This window comes from Lethenteron reissneri, chromosome 53, assembly GCF_015708825.2.
Source record: "Lethenteron reissneri isolate LAM-NWPU_2019-01 chromosome 53, ASM1570882v1, whole genome shotgun sequence".
Lineage (NCBI taxonomy): Eukaryota > Metazoa > Chordata > Hyperoartia > Petromyzontiformes > Petromyzontidae > Lethenteron > Lethenteron reissneri.
In genome coordinates, this window is record NC_083831.1 from 7,301,355 (window position 1) to 7,325,746 (window position 24,392).

Here is a 24,392-nt window from a genome sequence, read left to right on the forward strand (position 1 = left end):
ACACTATCCCATACAGAAGGGACGTGATATATCAGTTCACACTTTGCTGTACTGAATTATGCTGGCATGTCAGGATATTGCACCTCCATACATAACGTAAGAATTCGAGCAGAGGAGTTACATTAGACTTTTTATTGCCAGACAAACCCCATGATATGGTGTGCTTATTTAAATACTATACAATTTAATTTTAGGGTTCGTCCGCATGGTGCATTTGCATCTTTCATTCTTTACAGTTTAACCTTTAAACTCTTGAAGACTTTTAATATATTATTCCTATTTTTAAAGTGCAACAAAATATTTTAAATACAAGGCTCACAATCGTGCAGTTACTTAACCTTTAGTGCATTAATATTTGCACACTACAGGCACTCTTCAGTTGTCCGAAAGAATATCTGCAACAATATAAAATGCGACATTGGTACAACGGTCAATTATAGCATAACAATACTATTAATACTGCGCTTATCCATAGACATTTTAAAATTGCATGTTAGTCGGAGGGCACGTGGTTGATAATGGCAGACGTGGGAAATGTACCGATTCATGGTGGTTTTCGCTCGCAAGTTTGTACACTAGCATTGTTACTCTTACACGCGGTAATTTGACAATATTAAAATCACGAGACTCAAAAATGTTGGGATCAGTTCAGCCCATCATCCTAGGGTAGATAAAACAAGTACCACTTTATTGGGAATCAGCAGTGGTGTCCAAATGGAGGTTGACCCTGCCATAAGAATGAGGAACCTCCACCACTGGCTAATGGTCAACAAAAAAGAGGAACAACCCAAAATTGTGGCAACTGCAGACATTAACCATGGTAGCTAAATGTTGATTACTCTGTAGTCAAATGGTGGTGTTAAGCCCATCGAGGCACCAGGCATAATTTTGTTGTGGGCTCCCCTTTCAAATGTTGACATCCGAGTGAGATGACAGAAAATATATAGTGAGACAAGATTTTCAGATCGAGTAAGATAAGATAAATGTAAACAAAATTAAGAGCTATATTGAGGAGAGATACAGAAAAGATAGACGTCAGAGCAATCAACTTGCTCTATGTTAAATAGCTTGTTATGTATAATAGGTTTTAAATTTGAGCCGTGTTTCCTGGGGACACTTGAGATTCAAGTTCATGTATTAGGTATAGTCCTGCGAGCCATTCGGCTCTTGAATCGGGTGAACCGCAACAAACAATAAACTAAAACATGAACAAGAAAACATCTTCAAGTGACTATGTGACTATGTGCAAACTGAAAATCCAGGAAAAAAACCAGCAAGAATTCCAGAAAAAAAGCATCGTACACCAACGCTGTGTGCAAAAATCCCAGTGGGATGAAAGTCAAACAACAACAACAACCACAACAACAACCACAAGACAACTTAGATTAAGGCCATCAGTCTAACTCCGTACAACAACAAACATGGCCAAACCAAAAAAACTTTTCGAAATCACCAAAATAAAACCATAAAAGCAATGTAACAGTGATCACAGGAACTGTGACCGAATTTTCACAATAAACGACAAACAACATGTACCACCAAACCCTGCAGCCATAGCTGGCTGCATGAGTCAAGATACTTATGGCCCCTGGAGCTTTTGAGTTGCTTATGCCTCGCACCGCCACTTGGTGTGTGTGCACATGTCACAATCTTAAGGGTATTTTGAAGGCCTGTGCACAAGATTATTCACCCACCTCGGGGTATGCTACGTGTATCACGTGGACCACCATGTGCATGGAAACGCTTGAGTTGGCCCATCTTCTTTGTTACAAACGTCTGGCTCACGATGCAGCACAGCTCTTGAGAGCTCGGAGCCTGCATGACAAGCTGAAAAAGGCGTAGCCAACAATCGTTTGCTCATCATAAATGCGGAGGGAGCTCTAGAAAGCCCTTTGCCTACTCTTCCATGCTGTCAGATATCTTGGAAGAGGTGGAAGTACCCACTTGCGGTGACCCAGTGGCTCAGTGGTATGTAATTTTGTTTCCAATTGTTACTTACCCTCTGGCCCGCCCCTCTGTCTGCTATTAAAGAAGGACCATTGCCTAAAACGTCACCTATTGTACAGTTTTCCTCTTTTAGGGCAGCGTTATGCAGTTCAGTTCATTTTGAATTACCCTGTGAGCCAAGCAGCTCTTAAATCGGGTTTCATCAACAAAATAACACCGCTTCTCCGACACGCAACAAGTCTCGGCAAAATAAATCGATAAATATGAATAACAGATAATCAAAATAAAATATGGCAAATAATAATTATAATATAAAAATTGTTTTTTTTCATGAACACTCAACAAGTTTTCCGGTGCTATAAAATGCATGCAGGCGTGGTGTAAGGATGCAATGGGATAATAGGGGTTTTTCCCCTTTTTTCTGGCAACAAAACTGAAACCTTTTTACAAGGATTCATGTCTGCATTAACCACAATACTTGCAGTCAAATGCCAACAAAAAAAACACACTATGATAATATATGCATTGTCCTCGAAACTGATTGGTCCACACCAAGGGACGGCTTTCTTTTGAGCCTCGACCCAATTGGTGCTCGACCAGAGGACGCCAAAAGGCGTACAGCTCAAAGGGGGGGGGGGGAAACCCTATTATTATATTTTGGTACTGGCAAAGGAGGTCCAATTATGTAGATGCTCACCCCGAGCCCTCATTACTTTGATAGTGCAGCATTGTCTTTGAGCTGTGGACGCCTTTTGGCGTCCTCTGGTCGACCACCAATTGGGTCGAGGCTAAAAAAAAAAGCTGTCCCTTGGTGTGGACCAATCAGTTTCAAGGACAATGCATATATTATCAGTGTGTTTTTTTGTTTGCATTTGACTGCAAGTATTGTGGTTAATGCAGACATGAATCCTTGTAAAAAGGTTTCAGTTTTGTTGCCAGAAAAAAGGGGAAAAACCCTATTATTATATTTTGGTATTAGCAAAGGAGGTCCAATGATGTAGATGCAATGGGAGTTTCATCAGCACCTCTTGCTTGATACTGCTCGAGCTGGAAGAGGGCGAGTCGGGCGCAATTTCTTGCGAGTTGACAGTGCCCCAAGTCTGATTAGGCTCCAGTTCACTCAAGCTCTCCTGGGCCACAGGCGACAAGTCCAGCTGCAGCAACACGTACACACACAATGCAAAGATATCATGAAGTGCACGGCACTCGACTCGAGTCTTCAAATCATTCTAGTTGGCGGCACTTGGCAAAAGCAAAATCTTAGAGTTCTAAGTAATTCAAGATTCCCCGGATTCAGGTAAAGATATATATATATAAATTATAATGAAACACTCGTTAGAGAACCCATTGCTATGATATGGAAAAGACAGCTGCCGTTTCCACTTCTTGTTGGGGTGGAGAAATGCCCAGTTAGCAGCCAGTCAGGAAAAACACGGGAGCATCGATTAATCTCATTATATCGACATCAGTTATCAATATCCACATTGGCCAACCCCCCCTCCCCCCCCCCCCCCACTGGTCGTCTCTGAACTTTACAATGTCTTAAATGTTCTACTTACAGCTAAATTGTTGATCATCTTTTGAGGTGTGCTGGTCTTTGTCTGAAAATATTTGATTGTGTGCGATGCCTGCACATCAACATTTACACAAAAAGGGGAAAACGAATAATAAAAATGTTGTTAGCGACCATTGATATATGAACAAACAGTGAATATCATTGTTTATGTTGCAGGAGTACAGCATTTTGCGGATTATTGTTTTTATTAAATGGAAAGTTAAATGTAATAACAAAGATTTATTGCAGTTTTACTTTACTGATTTGTATGCTACAGTGCCTTGTTAGTCAGTACTCAGCATTTTCAAGTGATAAAGGATTTTTTTGGAGGTGGAGTGATTTATTTACAGCGAATTACTCCCTCCGAAACTATATTTCGATTCTCATAGACATACCTTAGAATGTCAGAGGTCTCTGTTCTAAAAAAAAAGGAAGTTAGAGGCTCTTAATTCAAGTTACACTTAAAAAAACTGTCAGAAGACAGCTAAATATGCCAAACAAGTCCTTTTGTAATCAACATTAATCTCAGGAGGAAGAAATTAGAGGTCTTCAAAGCAAATGGATTCAGTCTTCTGAAGCAGAGTGACTAGATGCATGTCACCTATAAAGTAAGTAACCACTGTTATGGACAGTCTGCTAATAAGTGTCAGTGATTAAGCGGGTTGCTCATCTCATTTTTAGCCCCGAGCTAATGGTGGAATTGACACGTTGCTTTCGTGGGATTAAGTCCATCCATTAGGAAAACCATTGATGACCTTGGATCTTTCGGTAAAGTCACGTAGAAGGGAAATAATAAAACAATTTAACAATAAAATTCTCACGACGTTTTGGCCACAACACAAGCAGCCGTCCTCAGGTGAAGAACAGAGCTGTGGGAAAGACAGCGTCCTAATGAAACACTGCTAAGCTTGGCAGCGTATTTTAAGCTGGGTGGGAGGAGCAGAGCGAATTACATAGAGGAAATTCCTCTGATGATATGTAAACTCCTGGCCGAAACGTCGTGAGAATTTGATGTTTAATTTTTATTATTTTATTATTTCCCTTCTACATGACTTTACCGACCGTTCCAAGAACATTGATGACCTCTCCAAAAAGTGGTACTCATCGTCCCCGAAGGAATGATGGGTCAAGTCGACCACAATTTTACGTCTGATTGAGAACCGCTCCTTTTAGTGCAGAGCCACCATGCCAACATCCCACATTAGTGTTGACAGCAGGGAGAATTCAAAGCAGGACGATCCATATGAAAGCACAAAAGCAAGATAAGAAGGCTTAAGGAGAAAAAGGGATGAAAACATACGTGTGGATAGGAACGAGCATTAAATACCTGCAAGGACTGGGATGTGACCTCGTTAGTCGGAAAGGTGCAGGCTATGGGTTGTTTGAACGAAACGTGCTTGGCGACGACAACAGAAGAGTTGGATTTGCTCATCTCTCCTAGCGCTTCACTGCATGTTGGCTAGTAATACATACACCACAACCACCACGTTATTTGTTTTAGGACCATAACATTAATTCATCATCCTAGATCACGGGTTAAATTAGATGATCTGGAGAGCCACAAAGTGAAATTGGCATGTGATGACAGGTCAAGTAACATCATAGCATTCTATATAATCGGACCATGAATCTGTACCACTCACCCTCTGGTCTCTTATTGTCTCACTTTCATCTTAATAAATTGGTTTATCTTTATGTCCTGGCAAAGCACATCTCTCCACAAGCAATTCCAAGGGATTTTCTGGGCTAAGTTTGGCCTGTAGGCCACCTGTTCTAGAGTAACACGACATTTTAAGCTGGGAAAGACTCACTCACTTATGAATGCTTGGATATTTCTTGTTTTGGGAATTTTCGTATTGTTTGGTAGATCATAGGGAGGATTTAACCGATAATGTGCACGGGTAGAACATTTAATATGCACAGGTAAAGACCGATTTGCTATTCCAAACTTAGCATGGTACCTTGTTAATTATCTGTTGGATGTTTTACAAATGCTTTATATATAACAAAAAAATCGGCAATCCCACCTCAGTTGAGGACAACTATGCACGACCAAACAGCCCCATGGTCGAGCATTACTTGTATATGTCTATATAATCTCCTCGGTACATCAAGCCATGGTTTTATCTGCCATTGTTATTGAACTTAAATTAATTCAATAATTCATTGGTAAAACATGAAGGCGATTGCTCAGTCTATACAAATATTGGATTGAGCGTCAGTGCCATGAATGCATATTTTTGTAATAGTAATTAAACTTCTAAATATAGCTGTTTTACAGTGCCTTTAATAGAAAATAATAATTTACAGCCCTTGCTCAATCCACTGATGAAGCACTCAATGTCGTGGCTATCATGGGGGTTGTGTTTAAGACAGGTATTGGAGTGACACCCAGTGAGGTCAAACGCAGCAATTGTAAGGATAGGGTGTCGACTTTGCAACTAAGATCCAAACAGGATGGAGATATTGCGGGATAAACATAATAAACCATGGTGACCTGATCTTGAGTCTAGTATGCATGTGTTTTGCCCGCAATGGAACAGGGACAAATGTTAAGTGACTGTATTATTATGGAAACGTAATCGCAAGATGTTGTCTGAGAGTACATAAGCACCTTAGGTGTGTGTAGAGTGGCTTCGTTGTTGGTTAGATTTGTCAGAGCAGATTTCGGAGTGTTTTTCACCAAGACACTCGACGACACGTTCAGGTTTCCCAGTCTGTAAACTTTTTTCCCTGTAACACATTTTTTGTTATTTTTTCCTAACAGGTGAGGAATTTGCAAGCGCCATCTTGTGGCTTAACATAACATTTCAGAGACTGCATTGGCAAGTTGTTTTTAGCAACTTTTCAAAACGTCTTCCTTATGATACTGCGTTGGCAGTAGTGCATTAGCACAGATAACAAAAACTGCACATTTGTCAAAACTGCCACGAAACGCTATAAAATGGTATAAGTAGGCGACTTTGAGCAATTGCCCTAATGCATATCAGGAGATGATTGTGGACAGAGGCGCTTGACACAATTGCTATTTTTCATTAGAGATGAAAAATTTTGTTGTTGAAAAAGCTACGGATGTATAGTGAAACATTGCGGTTCATGCCAAAACACACAGACAACCCGAAAACAAAGATGTACATGACAACGATGCAAACCTGTGCATAATCATTGAACTAAATCAACTCAAACCTCCCATAAAAAAAACTGGACGTGTGGCCACCCTCACTCAATCTCCCCCCTCTGCTTGCGAAAACAGAAACTACGATACTCCGTGCAGCGTTGAGGCCTTTGTGTAGCATCTTACTCCCGATCCTCATCTTTCCTGGTACTTTGGACCCATCCTTTATTTATTTATTTTCCAATCTCACCCCCTTTTTCTTTTTCCATACATTACATGCTTTATTCTATTCCCCTTTCAGTGGTGTACTGCAAGTAAAGTTAATCGTTCTAACAATAACATGTTGCCTCGTTTAAACAAATATATACCGCACAAATTCTTAACCTTGCAGATCATTACGGCAATTGACACAATTTACCTGTGCAATTGAATGCTATGTCAATGAATAACTCCCTGACCTAGCTTTTCGAAGTAATTACACATTGTTCCTCGTTTCTTCACGACTTGGTGACATTTGGACAAATTTGTCGTTTGTATAAAATGTGTAACTTAGTCAAATGTGGAATACAAATCTGGTTTGTAGTGGGGTGGGGTTAGTGGAAACTACATCACACAGTGCTGAAAAGTTAATGTTTGAATTCTCAAGTAATATTTAAAGCACATACCTGAAAAAGATGTTGAAATATGTGCAGACGATTCATTCAGCGTTGCCTTGGTCCTAATCAAAGATCCTTCCCTTGCTAAAAGAAACATTCTACGATTACTGCACACCCATTGCACCAAACTTAAGTAAAACTACATTTTTCTTTTAAAATGACAATGGATGTACCCGATTTACTTGACATATATACTGTACATGGTTATTTTATAGGCAAATAGCAAAAAGAAGTGCATCGTCATTACCAATCACGATTGCACTTGACATTTTTAATCAGAATATAATTCAATATATTCTCCCCAGATAATTTTAATTAAGAAAAATGTACACCAAGGCAGATTTAATATCACATTTCTTAAAACCAAACCGACAAAGTATTGCATAATGCATTTACCCTGTGCAATCTTCGTGCACACGTTACGTGAACTCTCCATACCTGAGACTCGTCTTTTTCACGCAAGAGGAGCGTTTTTTCTTTCTGGTCCTAGAATCTGTAATAGGCTCATTTTATAACAGGCTTCATATACGTGTACATATTTCACATAAGCAATTGTACAGGACACAATTATATATATGGATTCAAATGTGTAGTCAACTATACCCTGCTCAAAAGAGCATAGTTGGTGACTATTTACTGTCCTGAGCCCGTGGTAGAAAACTCCAAAAAAGGTTTATAGCAGGAGGCATCGATAAGACAACCAAAAAAGGTAATCCACAAGACAGTATTCGTATTAATCCTGGGAAGGGCAATAGGCTTTGCAAACCCCCAAACAGGAATTTTACTTACAATCTTCCGATTAAGAGCTGCTCTGGCACAGAGCAAATATTTCCCACAACCATTAACCACGAGTTTGGCATTTCTTCTATTAGGTATATTAATGAAAAATGCTATATGGCTCCTCCACCATCAGTTTCCTTTACTTTGAGGCTTGCTTGTTAAATGTAATTTGTTGTATGTTAGTCATTAATAGCAGTATATCCCAATTGTATTGAAGATGTCTTTGGAGAAATCCTTTCAGAAATGTTACAGAGCAGTGTTTCGTGTCTTTATTCTTTAGACAAGGATTACCCACTTTCCTACACGATCTGCTATGAGATTGTTTCTGTATTTTAAGTTAATCAAAATCAACCAACGTTTTAAATTATATTTAGTGTGAAGTCCCTGGCTATCAGACTGCAACCATAACTCACAACACTTGATAACCCACGTAGTTAAAGTGCAGGCGATTAAAAAAAAATTTGAACACTCAGCAGCACAAACTCAGCGCCGAGCCAGAAGCTACCTAATAAGTATAACCCGTAAAAACAAAGTTTTTCACTATAAATCCTTTATATGCGTGGCGGCTAGAGTCTTCTCGTCCTCTGGCTTGAGATGGCTGCCACCTATGGGTCAGATGATTGTCTGCCAGTATTAAGCAATTGGTAATTAAATATTTAATTAGTTTTCCCTAAACAGTGTAAAATTTTGGAATTTTTTTTTCACGAACATTCATTGTCTCGCACAACGAGTCAGTGTGCAAAATGTCAGCTCGATTGGATCACGGGAAGTGGGTTAAAAAACGACCGAAAGATTTGCACGGTCGTAAGCAAGCAAGCAAGCACGCAAGCACGCAAGCAAGCGAACTTAATAAAGGATTTAAAAATATAGATTTTTTTAAATGGCAAGATATTGTTGTTACATTTGAAAAACCGTTGAACACAGAAAAATGTATTCAGACTTGACACCAACCATAGATTTCTGAAATATCCTCAGGCAGGTCCATGTTGATGGTGCCCAGTGGACAGCTGCTGTTGATCATTGTAGACTGTGCACAGTTGAAGTCTGTTGTGCTTACACCAATTTGGTCTGCTTCAGGTTCGCCTAGGACCTCCGTCTCTGCAATGCCCTCCACATCCACGTCATCTGTCCAAGACAAAAATGTGTGTTTTCACCAATTTACATTGTCACGTTATCGTACAATCACAAGTTAACTTTAATAATATTAACCGTGTCTTTTCCGATCGTGTATTTACAAATAAGTTCAAAATACATACATCAATACCTGGATTGGCAAGAAAATCACTATTTTGTGGGACTGAAATTCCCCCTCCCCTCACAGAGTAAATAATGACATTATTAAAATCAACTGAAAAGATCTGTGTGCCACTTACAAAATATGCATTAAAGCACAAGCCCACACATACACCACAATTATACAAGTTATTGCAACAAAGTGCAAAGCATTGTCGAGGCAACATGTTCATTCAAATAATGTAACGAAAGCAAACTAAAAACTAAAGTAGAGTGCGTTGACAAGAGTGCTAATGAACGTGACAATAATCTCACGTGTGGCATGCTCTTCTTTGCGCATTGTTTCTGTGGTGGTGCAGTCTAAATCGGAGGTGTTATCCTCCCTTTGCAGTGTATCGTCCGTGGCCAGGGAGGAGGAGCTCATCATCATGTCGCTTTGCAGCTGGTTTAAGAAGATCGAGACCCCAGACGGCAGCGTCATATACGAGCTTAGGTACGTTTCCTCTGGTGGGGGAAAAAAACACCACAATGTACATCAAGCCACGCAGGCGCACAAGACGCTTTGGAGGTTTGAGGGTTCCTGTTAAAAAACATTTCTCCCAATGGTAAATTAGGGGACTTACAGATGATTCACAAAGTTTGCTTCCTACTTTGGTGTCATGACTAAGAAAAGTTTTATATTAAATTCTAGGCAACCACTGTTTGCCGACTCATTTACGTTTTGTCAAGCCGAGTTTGTGCACTCCTCCGTATTTAAAAAGGTTCCCATCATCAGCATGTCACCTTGTTGAAGGGAGAACGAATGCAAACACCATGCATTCTCAAAAAACAAAGCTCTGCACCTACACTCAAGCTGCTATATAAAAAGATGTAGTCTAAAAAAACAAGATTAGAATAATGTAAAAGCAGCCTTAAAAAGGATAAAGAAATTAGCATAGACGTACCCATACCTATGACAGTAACTAATTCACACGATTTCCACCTTTGTTATTGTACTAAAGGATGGCGAGTCACTCTTCATATTGTTTGTATACACTTTAAATGTCACCTTAACAACACACAAGATCCCCATTTCCCTTACTCTTTACCCACTCACACGATCGCCCCTAACACCGTCACTTGAACGTTAACGAGTCACCGTATTAGGCGTCTGTCTTAACGTCCTCAAACTGGACTGCTAGATGCATGCGGGAATGTGAACATTTGCGTTGTGCGTGTTAAGTGTGTTACAGTACACAAATACATAATTCTCAATTGGATTTAGGTCACACCTTCCAACAGATGCAGAACTCTCACATGTTACTATTTTATCGCGGAGATGAGAATCTTAGAAGCGTCAAAACCAACAGACCATTAGGTAAACCGTTTGCACTGTGCAGTATAGCCAAAACATGTCTTTGATAACGTCACGTTGGGCAAGGGTTTAACCGATGTAAGGGATGTCAGGGGAAGGGTTCCCACCAAGAGGAGGTGGAGTGGGACGGTCACAGGGGAAGGGGGAAGAGCAAGCGAGGAGATACAAGAGGGAGAACGGGCGGGAAGAGGAGATATGTTGGCAGAAACGAGATTGAGAAGGCTGGGGATGAGTGTGGACTGAAGGAAGGAATAAAAGACGAACCCCCTGCAACCTTGTGTCGGCTCTCCTTTACACCTGTATAAAGAGTTTTTGTATTACATATAGCAACATCAAAATGTATTTGTGAAAATAGCATGTTCGCACCATTTTAATACCCTTTCTTTATTATTAGCCCACATTTTAATTTATTAAAAAAATATAAATCTGAGCAATTGTATTTGTCACTAGCTAAGAAGGTACCTGGCTTTGGACGGGTCTCAGTAATCAAATATTAAGAGTAATGACTTGGTATGCCATCTCTTAGAACAATTGTATTCTGAAAATTAAGTCCGTAAATGTCTATATTTTGTTTGTGTGATATTTACATGGCTTGATTGTTTAATGAGGACATCTTTTGAATGTGTTATCATTGGAGAGATTTGAGATAGACAATATTGGATATAGTCATCTGGTGCCAATGTGAAAAGGTTTTTGGAATTGCCAACTCTGGAGTAACGAATAGAGTTGACCATGAGAGAAGCATGGGCTTAGCAGATTGAAGCCAACAACTATGAATGCTTGACCCTGTGCTTTGTTGATGCTCTTTGCAAAACTGAGGTAGAAAGGGAATTGAAAGTGTTTAAATAGAAAGGACAGGTCATAAGAAATGACTGGAATTGGCAGAATGAAGACATGGTGCCCTGCTGCATGGTCAATCATGATGGTGGCTTCACCTACATGGGGCATTAAGTCTTCACAGCAAAATCATGTAGCATTGAAAAGTGTTGGTGGGTCTAGATTCCTGAGAAGCATGATGGGTGCGCCAATCTTGAGGTTGAGTTTGTGTGCAACCACCTGGTGTGCCTCCAGAGTTGAGACATTATGTAGGGCAGTTGACTGCCTCATTAGTGTCCAGTAGTGTCAATTTACTTCTTTGTGTGAGGCGTGCCTGGCAATTCAAAAAGGTCGTTATTGATATTGACAGCGTCTTTATGGTTCAAGGATCGATCTTTTGCATAGCCACTTGTGGTCATGGAAGTGGCGTGCAACATCACCGAACAAAGCTTCTTTAATTTGCTGTGTTGCAACTGTTGTGCCAATGTTAGTCAGAGATACTTCAATCTGTATTGGCAGGTAGTATTGCTCCATTATCTATTTTGAGCAGACTTGCAGAAAACTGTGCATCAGATGCATTGCCAGTTAGACGTACTTGCATATTGGTAAGGCTGACTCACTGAATGTCTTCCCAAATGTATTATACTTTGGAGGCAGGCGTGGAGTTCATCAACTTTCGTTCCACGTGGAATGACTGGCAGTGTTTCTTGGAAATCCTCCGTCAATAGTAGAGTAACGCCTCCCATTGTTGTCATTATGACGATTGTCTTGTAGGGTGCGATAAAGTCTTTAAAAAGGGAGCTTTGTAAGACATCAGGCACTCATCCCAGACAATGAGGTGGCACTGCTGCAGGACATTGGCAAAGTTGCAGATAGGCGTTTGCATTAGCCAAATTAAATGGCAATTTGAAGCCAGTCAGCTGTTCTTCGTCCTATCAGGTGTGGCAGCAATGCCTAATGATGCAACCGCAATGGCAATCATGCTGTGCTGGCAGATTTTACCCAAAGCAAAACTGATGAGGAAAGTTTTGGCCATTCTACCTGGAGCATCAAGAAAGAAAATGACATCACTAATCGTCTCACAAAAGGTAAAGTGGCACATCATTATCATTGTTTCGCAGTGGTTCAGGAAGGGCGAAAACTTTAGAGGCAGAGCCACCTAAAGCATGAATCTTGTCTTCAACGACAAGAGCCGGATTGAAGATGGCATCATTGTAGTGCTGTAGCAGGTTTGTATTTAGCACTTGTGCCTGCTGTAGAATGTCCTCTGCCAGGTTCTCATTGTGGTTGTGCCATAGTTGCAGAGGATTAGAAGTGGCACGTGTGCAGCATGATGGCAAACAGGTTCCACATCACATTTCTGTTCCACTGCGCATCATCCTCGAGCAGGCATGGGAGTTGGGCAAGCCTGTTGGTATCGCAGATAGTGCCATCAATTGTTCACAGCTTTTCAAATGACTCAGGACTTTTGACCTCATGTAGAAGCAGTCTGGGGTGAAAGCATTCTAAATTGGTGGGATGTTTCGTATAAACACGGCCAAGTGCATAACTGCCTTTGATTTGTGGGAAATTTGGCACATTGTCGAACTTTGCAGCACACCAACTTTTTGCTGGGAACATTCCATGTGTCACTCTTGAATGGATAAGTTTAGGATTCTCCATGTGGATTCATAGGTGCAGATGCATATGCCAAATTGATATTGTTGAACCTCATCATGCACTTACATGATCTGTTGCGAGGCCAAAGATAGCCACGCCAGATCCTTTGACATACTTGCACACATTATGGATTTGACAGTGGGCAGCACTCAACATTGATGTGTGCTTTGAAGAAGTGAGAGAAGCAGACAGCATGGAACAATCCACCAGGTGTCTATTGCAACGTCAGAAGGATAAATTCTGATGGAAGTTGTAAAGCCACCATCTCGGGTGTTGTGACGATGCAGTGTGTATCCATCTGGTGCAGTCTGCCTTTCAGAAGTTGTCATCGGAAGTGTTTAGTGCATTTGTTGTCTTTAATGCATGGTGATTTGGGATTGATGGCTCTACAGGGACCATTCATCATGTGTGTTTTGAAAGTTTTGTACAGAAGAGGAGGAATGTGTGCGTCTTAATACAGACCAAGTTATGTAAACCAAGTTACATATTTTGTATTGACATAACAAACAAAACTCTTATGACAATGCATATAGGGGGATACACGTATTACCCTCTGTATTATAAGCTGGTCTCCATTCGTCAGGAGGGCTAGAATTAGAGACATAACCTCTGACATTATCCATAACACTAACATGGTGATCAGTCAAATCAGAGACCTCACATTTTACAAGACAGCTAATAATAAATCCAGCCAACTGTTTTTTAAAACTATTAAAAAGGCTGATGCATGGTCTTATTTTAGTCAGTAAATTGCTCAAAACACTTACCTAACAGATAACACTATTTATGTATGGTTTGAAGCAATTATATTTATTTTGTGTAGGTGATAAATGGATGATACAATAATAAACTATATCCTCACCGCTTTCCACAGTCTCCACGGAGCTGGCCGAATCCTTTGGGGAAAAAAAAATGATGCATAACTTTTTAAAAAGTAAACCAAAAGGTGTCAGGAGCAAAAGACAAAATGCATACTACATACATTTTATAAAGTGACACAATCGGGGCAGAACATGACAGCAATTACCTCAGGGGAGGATTGAAAATATTGCATGGTAAAAAGTGTACTTTCATACACACAGCAAAACCAGTGGAACCCACTTTTGTCAGTACTTTGTTCACTGACAATCTTCTCGTAACATGGAAAATGTTGCACTTCTGCTGTATATGGTAAAATGAAAATGTTCTGAAGTTTAAATTTTTTGTGTGGAAAATATGGACACATGCATCTTCAGTGTTACCACAGTTGGTGTTTTGAAATGTCATTTGAAGGAGGTACATCCCAATATTTTGGGCAGAATGCACGTTTAAGATAGTGCTGCAACATGTCATGTCAGACCCGTGATGCTCTCCAAAGGCTATTGTAAGTTGCATTGATGAAGTGAAGCCTCCCACGAGGGAATTACACGAGTTTTGACAAGAGGCTGACAAAATATAAAACATACAGTTGTCTTTGTTTTGGTTTCTTGGAGTGAAGACCTGCTCCTGTAAGAGAGGAGACGTTGGCTTAGAATAATACATTGAGCTTATAAAGATGCTTGTAACGATTCGGAAGAATTGCGGGGTTTATGGGGAGTGCGATTCCTTGGTGAATGTCGTTTTGCCACACTTTTATATATGCTACCTCTCATGCACACTTATAGGCAGAACCCCAACAAGTATTTTTTTGACTAGTGTGCTCAGTATGGAACTTAATCAAGAAAAATAAACCAGTTTGTACATGTGTAATGTAGCACTCCGAGACGCTGTCTTCTTAAGTTATATATTATAAAAGTCCACCCGATTTGATGTATCTTAAGAGACACAGGTTGACTATATTACACTGGGCAATTAAGTAGCGGCTACATGTGTTCTCTACACAGCTGGTCCGACTATATTAGGAGCTGTCGATGTAGCAGCTACTGCGTAAATATATAATTAACAGAAAGCAGTCAATGTTTACCGTGAATTCGGCTAGGCCTAGACGTCACATACAACGACAAAGATCCCCCGTATAGCCTCAGACTGCTGGGGCAAGTGTTGTTAGCGAGCACCTATTAAGGCTAGAATGGCATACGAGAGGGGGTGGGTGACCAGCACCAGGCGCGGCCGCTTTTGTCTCCCCAGTGGCGATGTTTTTACGTACCGCACCGGGCACTCGTTTGAGGCCGAGTCGACCAAGGGGAGCCCAGGACCGATTCAGAATATCGTCACTGATGTTGGCCGTGAGCGGGAATCGAATGTTTCACATACACCAATACCCGCCATTCGCAACTAAGTGACGGCCACGTGCACTTCAACAGAAAACAACCAATTACGTAATGATACAAAAGGAAAATAATTACGTAACGCTACAATTCTATTTACTTTAATCCTGGTGAAGCCTGCGTAAGGTCGGGTCTTACGCAAGTCGGCTGCCCGTCTTAGCGCTCGCTCCGCGGTATTCATCTGCAACCTCTCCGTGCTGCACTATTTGCACTCGCGTAACTAAACGCAAACGTTTCCGCATATAGATTTTTTTAACGTGATTTATGGGAGCATTTCCGTAAAGGCGGGTTTCCGTAAGTCGGATCTTCCCTAACTCGGGTGACTGCCTGTACTCCTAAAACCGGTCCCACCAGCTTTAACCAACACCAGAAGGAAGCCAGGGGCACGACTCAACTTTCACCTCTCGTTACACAGATAAAAACGTGTTGAAATCACTGCAGGCGCCTGTTCTAAATCGCAATTTTAATCAAATTCCTACTGTCATGGGCTGCCTGGAGGAAAGCAGTGGCCTTAAGTCCTGTTATACTTGTTTGAAGAGTCTCTTTCAATGCAGGTGCAATTTTAAAATCAAATCCAATCTACACGGGTTCTTCCAAAGTTGCAATTATTAGTCCCTCTCTTTCTCACCAATTATTTTTTTAAATTCCAATATCCCTTTGGGAAAGTGCCAGCCTGATATTTTCGATACAGAACTGACAAAGGGAAAGTTGCCTTTCTAAACAGCTTCAAGAATTCACAGCTTGGCGAGTTCCACAGATGGAGCGTTTTGCCAACACCCGGCATGACCCACTGAAAAATGTAATGCATTATTCATTACAAATCTCGTTTTACAAAGCATTACCTTGCCATTTGAGTCAAGGAATATTGTGTAATGGTCAATTTAAAAGCGCGCTCAAAGCACGCATCGTGCAATGAATAGCTTACCTTACAGAGGCGCTTGTATGTGGAGCGGGTTTAAATGACTGAAGGGTTTGGTCCTCATGTATCGGTGTGAGGCTCCTATCATTTTTCCACGTGGCAAACACTGCGTCACAAGACAAAAATACATTGTTCGTTAACTTTCATGAGCATTCATAAAAGCAGCGATACAAGAGAGCAGCATTTATATAGTTCAATTGGTTGAGCACACGGACTGCCTGATGGTAATCGATCCGATAGTCGGTAAAAGGAGCGTGTTACATTTGTAAAGAATGGGGCTGTAACCTGTGTGTTAGGAATTTAGCAACAGCTGCCATCTGGTAGCATCTTAGAAGCCGATGCTACGGTCGGGGGCGACTTGTTTGTGCCATCAGCATCATGGTCAAAAGCCGGACGTATCCAAATCGGATTTCTCGCAGAGCAGTGCAAAGAGAAATCCGAACGGATTACTCAATCCAAGCGGCAATTATAAAATGACCACAGCAGAGGGCAGAAGCATACGAGCGCAACGTATACTTCCATGACAAGCAGATTCATCTTCTTGGTTCTTTCGGTAAAGTCACGTAGAAGGGAAATAATAAAATAATAAAAATAAAACATAATAAAATGATTCTCACGACGTTTCGGCCACAACGCAAGCAGCCGTCCTCAGGTGAAGAACAGGTCTGTCTTTCCGACAGCGCTGTCTTTCCGACAGACCTGTTCTTCACCTGAGGACGGCTGCTTGCGTTGTGGCCGAAACGTCGTGAGAATTATTTTATTGTTTTATTTGTATTATTTCCCTTCTACGTGACTTTACCGAAATAACCAAGGAGACGAATCCCTGCAGTCACGAAAGCTTTAAATCGAAAGACAAGCAGATTATTAATACAAATCTTAAAGCTGGAATTTAGCCAATACAGCACATACAAGGTTATGTTTAAATTAACAAAGAGGAGGCGGGGGGGTATAACATTTCTGCTTAGTTCACCGAAAGGTTTGTTCAAGGAAGCGCCCCACCAATCTCGATTTTAAGTTTTCGTGACTGCAGGGATCCATACTCTTTGGTTCTTTCGGTAAAGTCACGTAGGTAGAAAATAAAATAAAACCCCTACCGTTTGCACCTTCATCTGCAGGCACAGGGGAGGTGTTGAAGATCCCCGTGTCGGAGTTGTTGGGCACAGAGAGTCGGATTTTTTTCCTCCCGTACGTGCGGCATGATTTCAGTGCGTTCATCCCAAACATCTCTAAGTTTACTGGAAATACAACAAACAACATAGTCGTCAACGCATACGGTTGACCCGTATTCTTGTACAGGGGGAACTGAGTTCTCAGGTCCATATAGTGTACAGTGGGCAAAATATTTGCTTTTGTCTATTTGTTTGTGTTTCTCCCTTGTGATGGGACTTTGTAGGATTAACGTTGATATTTATAAGGGGCACGGCGTGACTAAATGTCTGAATTGGTCTGTAATAAGGTAGGGCACTGATAAGGGGTTGACAAGTATGAAACAAGGCATCATCAGAAAAAAAAAATCAGCACTTCAACAACTTAAAGAGCCATATCAGAGATGCGATTGTTTGGGGGTTATTTGAACATAATTCAGGATGAATTTGGATTTAAAGCTTTCGTGACTGCAGGGATTCATGTTCTTGGTTCTTTCGGTAAAGTCACGTAGAAGGGAAATAATAAATTAATAAAAATATAAAACAATACAAAGTCTCACGACGTTTCGACTGCAACACAAGCAATCATCATCAGGTGTGAAATCCACAGCAAGAAAATAAAAAAATTAAAAAAATTTGTTGCTGTGGATTTCACACCTGATGAAGATTGCTTGCGTTGCAGTCGAAACGTCGTGAGAATTTTTTGTTTGTTTTATATTTTATTATTTCCCTTCTACGTGACTTTACCGAAAGAACCAAGAAAATAACTTAAAGAGTCATTTCAGAGATGCCTCTTAAAAAAAAAAGGCATTTGTGGTTTTAAATCGACCCCACACACACTGGGGGTTATTTGGGGGTTATTTGAACACAATTCAGGATGGTTTGGTGGTGGTGGTGGGGGGAGCATTAGTACAATACAATGCATCTTTCTGCACCACTCTATATTGCTCGCAACATAGCCCTATACAACAAAGCAAAGTGCATGGTGGCATGTTATGAAAGTGGTTGCCAGGCTCAAGAACTACTTAGCCCTCTAGATTTAAAAACACATTCTGGTCGATTTCAGCCGGAGCTATAATTATTATTATTATTAAAAAAATGAAACGAGAAACTGAAACCAATAGCTTCGTGCTAGGATGAACGTTGAGATTTAAGGGGCATGGGGTGACTAAATGTGTCTGAATTGGTCTGTAATAAGGTAGGGCATTGATAAGGGGTTTACAGGTATGTAGTGGTGAGTATAGTCGTGGTGATTGTCCATTTGTTTGTGTTTCTCCCTTGTGATGGGACTTTGTAGGATTAACATTGATATTTATAAAGGGGCATGTGGTCACTAAATGTCTAAATTGGTCTGTAATAAGGTAGGGCAATGATAAGGGATTGACAAGTATGAAACAAGGCACCATCTGAAAATAAAAAATCAGCTTTATAAGAGTACCCTTAATGCACTTCAACAACTTAAAGAGACGTATTCGTGGTTATACAACCGCTTAACATTAACAAATCAACGCCAGATGCAATTATTATTCGGCAGTATTATTCGCAAGTACAAGACAACCCATATTTGTAAAGAATTGAACAGACCGTGACGTTTTGATAAGTTGGTATTTACACTCACATTTGTAACCACTAGAGTTTCATTAGGTTTTACAGATCAGTGCTTACATTAACAATAACTACGGCTACAAATGTAATAGTTTGTGGCAAAAGAAAATTATATAATTTTCACCCCAGAAGACTTCGCCATAATGTTGTTAAAATATCTTTAAAATGAGAATCCCATTTGGGTCAATACTTTCTCAATGCCGTTTTTCATTACATTGTATTTACAATACTGCCTTTAGGTTGTTGTTATAGAACTTGGGTGTTCATACCCTTTAGTTATTTATGGACTTAATATTTGTATACACGAAAAAAAACAATAAGAATAACAACCCCCTCATGTCTTATAAAATGTTGTACCAAAAATGATACTGCAACTTGATTTAACGCCGTAGAAAAATATAATCGTTGCAATTTACTGTAATAACAAAACAAAAACGTTACAAATACCGTGTAATTAAATAAATAGCAATTTTTATTTAAAGCTTTCGTGACTGCAGGGATTCATATTCTTCGTTCTTTCGGTAAAGTCACGTAGAAGGTAAATAATAAAATTATAAAAATATAAAGAAATAAAAAACAATATTATTTCTCTTCTACGTGACTTTACCGAAAGAACCAATAATATAAATAGCAATTGTGAGATGTAATTTTACCCGTCTTGGTTTAACTTGCGTATATGCTCGTATCTTACCTTTTAACCGATAAAACTCATTTGCACCGTAACGTTGTTAATTTCCTCATAGTAGCGAAGGAATGAGGAAAGTTTCTCATTTATAGGGACGGTAGGGGGCGACAAATGAATGATAAATAATCTTTATAATCACGCGATTGCTTACCGCACCTGTGGTTTATCCTACCACTCACTAATCAAATGATCAAAATTATAATTATCTATGCTTGGGTCTTTCGGTAAAGCCACGTAGATGGATAACATAATAAAAAAGAACAATATCATAATTACCTGGTGATAGCTTAATGAGATTATACGGTAGTCGTCACTTAAGCGTTTTAACAAAATGTATTATTCACCTGTTTCCCCCACTCCCGGCTTGATTTATAGCTCATTATTGTGAAGCGAGAAGAAAAATCACTTGCACGTGTTCACACAAAGCATGTACATTCAATCAATAGCGAAATTAAATTAACTCAATAAAATTAAATGTTAATTTGAGGCACGAAAATTTCCGAGTCGGGATATTTTTTGTGTGTTTTGTGGAAGTTACACGTTCTTTTTGTTCAACATCTTGCGCATATATAAGTTAAGTTTGCGAATGTTGTCAACGATGTATGCGCGTGTTTAGTTTGTTATAAAATGTACGGAGTTTACTACGGTTATGCACGACATGTAAAGTTACTGCATCATTAAAGTGTTCGGTTTGTGGGTGGGTCTTTAGTGCTGTTTGCTGAGCATCCCCCAACACGTTTATGTAACGCTTGCGATTATGATAAAATAAAAAATTAACAGCACGTGCCGGTTATTAATATTAATATTTTTATTGTTGTTGAGATCGCCTCAGAGTCAACGAAACGAGCCTCACCCGCAAGCCCAAAAGTCTCTCGGTCTCTGGCGCGCGCTCGCGACTTTTCCCGCCAAAATCTCGGGGCTCGCGCTCGCGACTTTTCCCGCCAAAATTTCGGGGCGCGCGCTCGCGACTTTTCCCGCCAACATCCCGGGCGCGCGCTCGCGAACTTTTCCCGCCAAAAGGTGTGGCGCGGGTTTCCCACGTAAATATCATGATATATCTATCGATTTATTGCGGATGAATCTTATAAAGCTCTTTCCCACGGACGTCCAAATAAAGATAGGCTACATTTCACCTCAGAATTTAGAGCAAGTTTTACCTCAGAATAAAGCACTCGCTCAACTATTTCAATCTTTATCCACTATCTTCTTGGTTCTTTCGGTAAAGTCACGTGGCAGGGAAATAATAAAATAATAACAATAAAACAATTAAATAATTCTCACGACGTTTCGGCCACAACGCAAGCAGCCGTCGTCAGGTGAAGACAGACACTGTCTCCCCGACAGACCTGGTCTTCACCCGATGACGGCTGCTTGCGTTGTGGCCGAAACGTCGTGAGAATTTTTTTATGTTTTATTTTTCTTATTTTATTATTTCCCTTCTACGTGACTTTACCGAAAGAACCAAGAAGATAGTGGATAAAGATTGAAATAGTTTTCAAACGCTGAACCTTTTTTTTTTTTTTAAAACCAAGATTTGTCACGTAAAGTCGTGGCTTCTAATATAACATTAATACCCCTCCTGTATTTTAATCCATCACGGTTTGGTGACCAAGAAACAACCTCCATTCCAAAACGCCAATAGACGTGCGTGTGAATCCAATAAGTGGCACAGATGGCTCCGAGGAGCATCCAATTATGGAATAGTCTCCACGTTAATGCAGTATTACTCGCTTGGCTAATTACCTAGCGCACTTTAATTAGGTGGGCAGAGCCGAGAGATTTAGTGGGGAGAGGCAGCTCTGGCCTGTGGGAGGCAATGTTGCACCATGAGACACCAAGGCCCTTTTCAACGGCGCCATTTACCACCCACCACCACCAGCACAACCAACAATCAGAACTTTATACTCCTATGTGCCTGTTAATTGTAGTATGATTCGTTTAATGTTGCGGCATTTGTCGAATGCGTAATGCAAGTTTGGTCCGATTACCACGGTTGGCTACGTAACGGTGCGAAAGGTCAACATTAGGTCAATATTACACACGTAGGCTTTCTGATGAATTGCCCGATGATGCTGGATGCAATTACCAGCGAAACGTCGTACTCAAATTGTAAATGTTGTGGTTTCGCGCTTCAACACACCGGTGGGCTAAAGCAGTGAACTATTTGTCTTTTGTCAACGTGACACTTATTTACTGATTGGCCATGTCGGGTGGTGGAGGGTTACGACACATTTATAAATAACGCGATCTAAACCCAAAAACGTTGATTATGAATTAGGTCAATATTACACACGTTTAGTGTACACGGTGGTACAGATGTTTTGTGACCCCGCCAATTAATTTACCCCTATAACCGAATGTTTTTTTTCTTTGCATATTCATTGCTGTTTTAAATACACATTACTTACCAAAAAATATATTAAGTTGTAGAGAAATAAATGGGGACGACAAGACATCTGGACCTCCCTGTACATTAATTAACCTCAGATAGAACATTTGAAAAATACGTCCACATCACACAGTTATAATAGTTGGTTGATATGAAAACATCGTTGAATGTTGTGTACGGTAATATCTACTTACAAAAAATATAATTGCCATGTACTGTATTTGATTCTAATTAGAGCAATACAATACAAATTGTGATATGTCCCTGAACTGTACTCAGTATTTGCAAATGTAATTATTTTTTTATTAATCACATTCTCTACTCATGTAATATTGCCCTCTTAAATACTGTCTCATTTACATCATAACCAGTTTCATGGCTTAGAATTAATTCCAGTACAGTATATACTGCAATGATACCTGTATTGGCAATGCACAAGGTGGTCCAGATGTCTAACGTTAGTTTTCTTTACATATTCATTTCTGTTTAAAATAAACCTGAATGTTTCAGATACAAGAAATCTGGACCTACACGTGCCTTGCGACCGGGCAAGAGCTCGTTGAGATTTAATATTCTTTGTCCAAGGGTCAAGTCAAAGGTCAAAGTGCCTCCGTTCTCAACTCAGCATGGGGTGGTTTTTTCATCGATGTTGAGTCAGTGGTGCAAATTCAACCTTTCCATCACTTTTCACAGCACTTTACCTATTTTGTCACCCCAGATACAGTAGTTGGGATTTGGACTCGCAGTATGTACTGTATAGAGTGCTCGAGGGAGCCGTGTAAAGATGAATTACTTTATACATTTAAAATCGGATACGTTAATTTAGGCTAATAGAGTGAACAAACCTGTACAAACTTGACATCAAATGAGAAATAATACAAGATGGTAAAAATTAGATTTTAATTCTTGAACTCACAGCACCACTTTAACTAACAATATATACGTAAGGAGGAGATACAGTGATTAAATCAGTTTGTGTGTGGTTGATAAGCGAATTGTTACATCGCAGAAACAAGAGATGGTGACGATTTGGGGAGGCCTTATTTCAGCAGTGGTTTGATCATGGTCGATGATGATGATATCTTGTACATAAGTGAAAACCTCACCGAAACTGTACTCTCTTGAAAATTTTACATTGGAAAATTATATTTCAAATTTTTTTTTTAAACATTCATAATGTAGCAGATGGTCTGCTTTGGCAATTCACCACGCAAATAATGAGGCAGCTACAGAGATCAAACTACTAAACTACAAGCAACCTGGTCGAGTGTGCTCTTGAAGCCTTATTGCTGTTTAAACACTCACTACATGAAAAAGTCAAAACTTAAAAATGCTTCACCATTGGAACCTCATTCGCCAGTAAAAAAATATGATAATTGTTTTTTTACCCTTCTATCTGGCAACAAAAATGACACCTTTTTTACAAGGAGTCATGTTTGCATAGACCACAATACCTGCAGTCATAATGCAAACAAAAAACATAACTCTGATAATGTATGCACTGCCCTTGAAGTTGATTGGTCCACACACGAGACAGCTTTCCTTAGAGCCTAGTCTCACATGGGTTGGACCAGATGAGGTTCCAATGGTGTAAATGCTTACCCCGAGCTCTCATACTCTGATGGTGCTTTGTCATTGAGTTGTGCGCCTTTTGGCGTCATCTGGTCGAACCCATGTGAGACTAGGCTCTAAGGAAAGCTGTCTCGGGTGTGGACCAATCAACGTCAATGACAGTGTATACATTATCAGAGTTATGTTTTTTTGTTTGCATTATGACTGCAGGTATTGTGGTCTATGCAAACATGACTCCTTGTAAAAAAAGGTGTCAGTTTTGTTGCCAGATAGAATGGTAAAAAACCAATTAAAAATGCTTGTTCTCTTTTTGGTTTCCCAGTGGGTTTGATTTGTTTTACGTGGGAGATGGGGATGTTAGGTAAGGCACGATTTCGGGGACGGGGTAATTCGTGGTGCATTGGAACATTCAGACCAAGAGTTGTTTTCCATTTGGCAGAAAATGTCTATTTACGACTGCATTGCCCACGAGAGGCGATGCGTTCAACCTACATGATAAACGACCACGTCGCTGTGGGTTCATTTTGTTGGTCACGTGGACATCAATAGAGATTGAACATTGAGAGTCAACCACATTCTTGCTATACAGGATTCAAGCGTTTATCTTGAGCGTCATCAATATCGGCCATGGCAATTCCACTGCTGGATGAATGCCTCACTATTCATCGGTACAGTACTGAAAGTCATACTATAGTGCGCTAAAAAAATGATGTTGG

The 24,392-nt window shown here is 40.1% G+C and overlaps 1 protein-coding gene and 1 long non-coding RNA gene across 2 annotated transcripts in view; one reads left to right on the forward strand and one right to left on the reverse strand.

The window, feature by feature from the left end:
- Positions 1-7,578: 7,578 nt before the first annotated feature.
- Positions 7,579-20,432, reverse strand: LOC133356333 (uncharacterized). The gene is made up of 8 exons (XM_061573801.1): positions 20,060-20,432; positions 17,375-17,515; positions 16,287-16,386; positions 14,561-14,600; positions 13,978-14,011; positions 9,602-9,790; positions 9,005-9,178; positions 7,579-7,766 (listed from the first exon to the last, which is right to left on the reverse strand). The coding sequence occupies exons 2-8, from the start codon at positions 17,502-17,504 to the stop codon at positions 7,693-7,695; spliced, it is 741 nt and encodes a 246-aa protein (XP_061429785.1). The 5' UTR covers positions 17,505-17,515; positions 20,060-20,432; the 3' UTR covers positions 7,579-7,692.
- Positions 9,632-24,392, forward strand: part of LOC133356377 (uncharacterized) — a 28,979-nt gene continuing 14,218 nt past the window's right edge. Inside the window, exon 1 of the long non-coding RNA XR_009756845.1 lies at positions 9,632-9,779. This is a non-coding gene — a long non-coding RNA (uncharacterized LOC133356377). The remainder of the gene's footprint in view (positions 9,780-24,392) is intronic.

Coding starts and splice junctions, on each gene's coding strand:
- LOC133356333 (XM_061573801.1), bottom strand. CDS start 17,504: ATGTTTGGGATGAACGCACTGAAATCATGCCGCACGTACGGGAGGAAA. Junction 16,387..17,374: donor TGCAGATGAAGGTGCAAACG/GTAGGGGTTTTA, acceptor CTTGTGACGCAG/TGTTTGCCACGTGGAAAAAT. Junction 9,179..9,601: donor CAAAGAAGAGCATGCCACAC/GTGAGATTATTG, acceptor TGTCTTGGACAG/ATGACGTGGATGTGGAGGGC.